The following is a 6,331-nucleotide window of genomic DNA, read 5'->3' on the forward strand; positions in this document are numbered from 1 at the left end:
TTATAAAAGATTGAAAAAAAAATATATATATATATATATATATATATAACTTTAAGATCAAATTTAAAAAGAAGAAAGAAAATCTTGCAAAAATTCACAGGCAAACTGGAACTAAAACCATCAAATTCCAAGAGCGCAAACTATGGCCTTCAAGAACACAAATGTTTAGGGATTTGACAGGGAGCGCCCCCAAGCGGTTGTATATCAGAAGGTCTTCGGACATGTAGAAGTCTCCGGTGACGGAAATATACAGGGGGTCTTATAGGCATTACACACTCGGCTTAAAAGTTTTTGCCACAGTTAATGTACTAGATGGGCAGGAAAAGTGTGTGACTTTTAGTTAGTTAATGCCAGGCACCAGTAGGTAATTTAGACCGTAGTTTGCCAATAAACATTTCAGTTTTTCGTTTACAAATGGGATAAAACATACTTTCTATGTGAAATAAAAGTTTGCTTTTGTCATTCCAACAGGAAACATTTGATCAGTTTTTTTTTTTCTTAAAAGTTATAGCCTTCGCAAATTCTGCTTGCTCTTCTTACTCCCTGGAAGTGGTTCTGATAAGTATCTGTGATTTTGAGCTTTGCTGGTCGCACAGTCTTTGGAAAAATGATATTTACAATTGCACAGTGTGCAGAAGTCCAGCTGACAACTGTCCCTGGTACAGACAGCCCTGTGCTGGTAGGAGTCGTACTTGGCAGGAGAACCACAGTCTATACACACTTTTAGGCTTCGGTCATTTGTCAGGGTTCTTCCAACCTGCGAGGAAAGCGGAAAGAGCAATTGAGAACAATTGGACATAAATGGCCGATTCAAATGCTGTCTTTTGTTAGTGGTGTTAAGAGTTAAATCCATAACAGAGAGGGATCTCTTCCTGCATTTCAACCTACACAGAAGTTCAGTACCTAAGAACCGATGTTAGGGACCACCGGCTATAAGAGGGACTACAGGAAAAACAGCGTTAACTCCTGAAACTGGAAGAAAACATTCCTCAGTGAAATTCTCTGCAAGTTTATGGATGAATGAGATTCCAGCCGTTGGCCCCTTCTTGATGAACTGCCACAATCTAGCACAGAAAACCCCAGAGCCCGCATGTCTCAGCACAGCAGTCATGTCCCTAGACCAGGGTTCCCCAACTCCAGTCCTTAAGAGCTACCAACAGCTCACGTTCTCAGGATTCCCTCAGCATTGCTTAGGTGATACCTGCTCACCACCTGTGCAATACTAAGGAAATCCTGAAAACATGAGCTGTTGGTAGCTCTTAAGGACTGGAGTTGGGGGAACACTGCCCTAGACCCCCTGCTGCCAGAAGATGTGGTGTGTAACCGTGCATGCTGCGCCAGCACATTCATAGCACTCAAGATGGCGGTTGGTCATGTGACTCACTACATCAAAGCTCCCCCAGCTGTACCCTCAGCTGCCCAAAAATAGTTTAGTGAAGATATAAAATATTTTGTTGCATCGGATATTTCACACTTAAATAAGAGGACACAGCTTGAGAATTCGTGTGACCACCATTATCCCAAGTTCTATTGCATCAGCACACCAGCTAGGTAGGGTGTGTGTGTGTGTGTGTGTGTGTGTGTGTGTGTGTGTGTGTGTGTGTGTGTGTGTGTGTGTGTGTGTGTGTGTGTGTGTGTGTGTGTGTTATAGCACATCAGGCAGTAAAATAAGAGTCATGATTTCAGCATCTCATGAGAATCAAAATGACTAGAACTTGAGATTTGAGTCTTACCTCGATATACTCTGAGTAACGACTGTATGACTGAGACGGCTTGTTCTTTTTACTACTTTTCTTCTTGGAGACACAGCAGGCAGCGCTGGCTACCTTCTGAACTGACGAGAGGGGGATCCGGAAGACAGAAGCTTCCCGTGTAGCAGTATGTTCCTCCTTCCTGGCCTCTCCTTCCTGTGAAGACACAGAATGTTACTTGAGAATGTAAAGCAGATGCAATCCAAGGTTAATATCTAAACAAACATTAGCTGAGGGACACAGGCTTTAAAAAACTGGAAACCCCTTAGTGACCACCAATAATATTTAAAATTGATCTACGATAAGAACAGCCCTCCCTAATGGGTGAAACGTAACACTTACCGACTGTACACCATGGCTGACACCTTGCTGCATCAGTCACGATCAGTGTTGGCAATCACCATGGAGGCTTAGCACCTTAGGTTACTTTCACATTTCCGTCTTTTGTGTCACGTCGCAATCTGATTTTTGAAAATGCAGGATCCAGCATTTTCTCATAGACTTGTATTGCCGACAGATCGCGACGTACGGCCACACTGTGTCCGTTGTGCACTGGATTGCATCGGGTTTTGGCGGACCGTCGTCACAGAAAAACGTTCAAGGGAACGTTTTTCTGTACGTCGCATTCAGTTTTCCCGTCTGCGCATGCCCGGCAGGAAATGTCTCTCTGACTCTTTCCTGCCCAGCAACGCAGACGGAAATGTGAAAGCAAACACTCCGTCGGTACGTCGCGCCGACGCTTCGTGACGGGCGACTACCGAAGGAAGTGTGAAAAAAAGCCTTAGATGTTGTGGTCTATTGACTACAGCATCTAGATGGCAACAGAGCGGGGGGCTCCCTCTTTAACCCCATCGGCACCCTGAGAATGATTGTTGGGTCCAAATAATGACCTTAGTGACCTGTTCAGAACTTAGAGGTATTTTTCTTTCCCGCCATGCCGCATTGCATCACTTCCTGGAAAATGCCTGAACGGTTAATAAACTACCTGACAGCTGTTTTTAATATGTTGAGGGGCGCAGTTTTTAAAATGCTATCACTTTGGAGGATCAATATATCGGAAATTCCACAAGTCACTTCAAAACTGAAAAGGAAACAGTCCCCGTCCCCCCCCAACACGCAACTATAAGCATACAGGTAATAGAATGGTTAAACCAGTCTTACCCGTGTGCCTCATAGCTGCGGTCTACATGTTGAGAAAAGCAGTTTTAATCTTTCGTTAATGATGTCTTGCAGGCTCCAGATATAAAGGCCTCAGATATTGCCACAGGCCTGTGCAATACTAAGGAGATCCTGAAAGCATGATCTGTGGGCCCTGAGGACTGGAGTTTAGGAAATACTTATTTAGAGCATGCAGATAAACCTCAGCGCACAAGGGGTACTTACACAGATTTCTTTATGGCACCGTTTATATACACTGTAAGCCCAGTTATCCTTCTGTAAGATCTTCCGCCATGTTGTGCTCACACTGATAACACTAAAAAAACCCAAAAAAAACAAGGAGTCAGGAAAACAGTTTACACCAAGAAGAGCGTACCCTCTAATAAACGACCACACTTGTCCCTATACATAAAAGCTATATTGCCTAATAGTAATATTGTATATGATGTATCAGCCACTCTTGATAACATAATGGATCTGCACTGGCATCACCAACAGGAAACGGATTCACACCAAGTGCATCCATAGGGTTTCATTCATCTGGCACAGACCAAAGAGGTTATTATACCTTCTATTGATGATTACTGGACATGTGAACATAGTCCAAGCGATGTACTGTTTGGAGATTTTTCAATAAATTACTTTTAGGTCGGGTGCACACGATCCGGAGGTAGCAGCGCTCTGGACACAGAACATGTTCACTGCGTCCAAAGTGCTGCCTTCTATTGAATGCAGGCGAGTCCGCATGTGAGAACAGCCATGCAGATTCACCTAGTTAAATACATTCTATTGGTGAAATTTCTCTGCGGAGACGCTAGAAATGGACATGCTGCAGTCTGGGATTTCTTGAAATCCCATCCACTACACCGGTGTTCCCCAACTCCGGTCCTCAAGAGCCACCAACAGGTCATGTTTTCAGGATTTCCTTAGTATTGCCCAGGTGATGGAATTCCTGCCTGTGCAGGTGATGGAATTATCACCTGGGCAATACTAAGGAAATACTGAAAACATGACCTGTTGGTGGCTCTTGAGGACCAGAGTTTGGGGGAACACTGCACTACACCAACATCTGGCCGCTGTGGGTTTGACAACGCATAAATGCGCAGTGTCCAACCCACAACAACTCCGGATCGTGCGCATCTAATCTCATGGAGAAGAAAAATGACGTGACCCAAGTCCCATATATTAAAACCAGAAATGCCCAGTTAGTCAAAAAGACAAAAGCAAATCAGAATGACACACAATTGACAGAAAAATCATCCTTACTTGATTAAATCAATTTCATTAAGATATCTTAAGATTTGGCTGAGCAGATGCTTAAAGTCCCTCTGGAAAAGCTCCCCAAGGATGTCCATTCTCTCCAGTCCCATTTTTTTGCCAATAAGCTTATCAAGGCAGAAGGCCTCACGGGAGACTACTTCTTGAAGAGCGTCCCAGTCAACCTTTTGACATCTTTTACCACTTTTTTTCAAAGTAGAACAAGCAGCCTCCTCAAAGCGGAGAATCGGTAACGAGAGTGTGCTTGGGTGGACTGGAGCAATTTTTTCCTGAGAGTCTTGTTTTGGCGTCTCAAACAAATGGGTGGATACAAGGCTGGGGCCAAAATCCTCATCCTGGCTCTGAGAGTCACTGAGCAGCACCGACGAATAACCGCTGTCCTGCAGAGGACTACACTCCAAATCGCTGGTTTCTACGGCACTCAGCCTACGCAGAAGGTTTTCCTTGTTATTCACAGGTCTGTCCTCCCAAAACATAGAGACTCGACTAGGAGATAAGTGCTCCACGCTGGTGTCTGCCTTCGGGGAGATTTCATGCCCTCCACAAGGGTCATGGTCATTCTTGGTTGGGCTCTCTTCTGGTTTTAACTTTGATGGCGATAACTTGGTTGGAGTCTTAACCCCACACTTCATCTTTAGGCTTGTAAGTCAGTAATAGATCTGTAAACAGAGAAAAAAAAAGAGAAATATTGAAAGAAAAACATATGCGTGTGTACATTTTGGTGTAGATACGATCTTTTGATCTCCTGTTATTGCAATGTTGCAGCGACCAAAAAAACCCATGCAATTCTGGCATGTTGAATTCTTTTCCCTCGCTGCGCCTTCACAGGCGTAAATAATAATTTTTACATATTGATTGGGCAACTTTGAACGCGGTGATACCAAGCATGCATTTTTATTTTAATGATGTTATTTGAATGGAGGGTGATTCGACTTTTTTTTTTTTGTACACGCTTCAATAGTCTCCACGGAAGCCTAGAAGCTACGATCGTCCGATTGCTTGTATTACAGAGTGCCGGGCTGCAGCGCTGCTCTACGTAGCAGTAATGCTCACTTGCTAGGAGAGCCGGCCACTGGGCAGTGCTCAGTGATCTGGAAGACCCCAGGTTGTCATGCCAACCCATCAGTGACCCATGGTCATGTGACATGGGTGCAGATGGGTGGGGTTAATGACACGCTTTCTGTGCGTGCATGTTAAATACCGCTGTTAAGAGTTTTACAGCTGCATTTACCATGTTAGCAGCCGCGGGAGGATCGCGATTCCATAAGCGACTGTTAGGGGCACATTGACAGCTGATCAGATGTCGTGGGCCAGAAAAGGTGCAGGTTCATCGCCAGAGCCTGCTCCAAACAGAGGGAGGGGTCCAATGTCTGATATATTGGATGTTAAGGGGTAAAACATACAAAAATATTAATCAAAGGTGGGAGACCACAAGGTGGCGCCACACACCCACAATTGTAAGTAAAAAGGAGGCTGTAGCAGCTGTGCCCAGCCTATAGCCATGGCTTGCTAATTCTACCATAGAAACAGTGTCTTCAGTCAGAAAGGACTCGAGGCAGAGGGGAAAAAAAAAACCTCCCAGAAGAAGGCAGAGTGCCGAAATATGGGGCGGCCACCACCACCTGCAGGAGGTAACACATTGTATCTTATGTGTGGTGTTCTGTGCTTTCTCTGCCTCAAGATACAGTCTATGGTAGAATTAACAAGCCATGGCTATAGACTGGGCACAGCTCCTACAGCCTCCTGCTTACTTACAGTTGTGGGTGTGGCGCCACCTTGTGGTCTCCCACTTTTTATTAATATTTTTGTATGTTTAATAAAGATTACATTTTTTGGTCTATGGTTCTTCTGTAGTTTTCATATATAATCTGGGTGTTCTACAATTTGTACACATTGTATCAAAGTGTCATATTATGGAGTATTGTCCCATGAAAGGAAATAAAATATTTACAAAAATGTACCTCACAAATCTAACGGTTTCCCCTTCCATACACTCAGTAGCACTTTCTATCTGTACTTATACTGGCTGAGCACTGCTTCATGTAGCGTTATTTTTATGCCCCCATTTATTATACTTATGGCTGACCGTACTTGTCACTTATCTTGCCTTTTGTGTCTCTTCCTATTAGATTGTAAGCAGGCAA

At 44.0% G+C, this 6,331-nt stretch overlaps 1 protein-coding gene across 1 annotated transcript in view; it reads right to left on the reverse strand.

Moving 5' to 3' along the window:
- Positions 1-368: 368 nt before the first annotated feature.
- Positions 369-6,331, reverse strand: part of FBXO5 (F-box protein 5) — an 11,924-nt gene continuing 5,961 nt past the window's right edge. Inside the window, exons 2-5 of the mRNA XM_077283095.1 lie at positions 4,176-4,846; positions 3,135-3,225; positions 1,734-1,907; positions 369-757 (exon numbers count right to left, since the gene is read on the reverse strand). Of these exons, the coding sequence (XP_077139210.1) occupies positions 506-757; positions 1,734-1,907; positions 3,135-3,225; positions 4,176-4,819 (1,161 nt within the window). The 5' untranslated portion in view covers positions 4,820-4,846 and the 3' untranslated portion in view covers positions 369-505. The remainder of the gene's footprint in view (positions 758-1,733; positions 1,908-3,134; positions 3,226-4,175; positions 4,847-6,331) is intronic.

Source organism: Ranitomeya variabilis, chromosome 2 (assembly GCF_051348905.1).
Source record: "Ranitomeya variabilis isolate aRanVar5 chromosome 2, aRanVar5.hap1, whole genome shotgun sequence".
NCBI lineage: Eukaryota > Metazoa > Chordata > Amphibia > Anura > Dendrobatidae > Ranitomeya > Ranitomeya variabilis.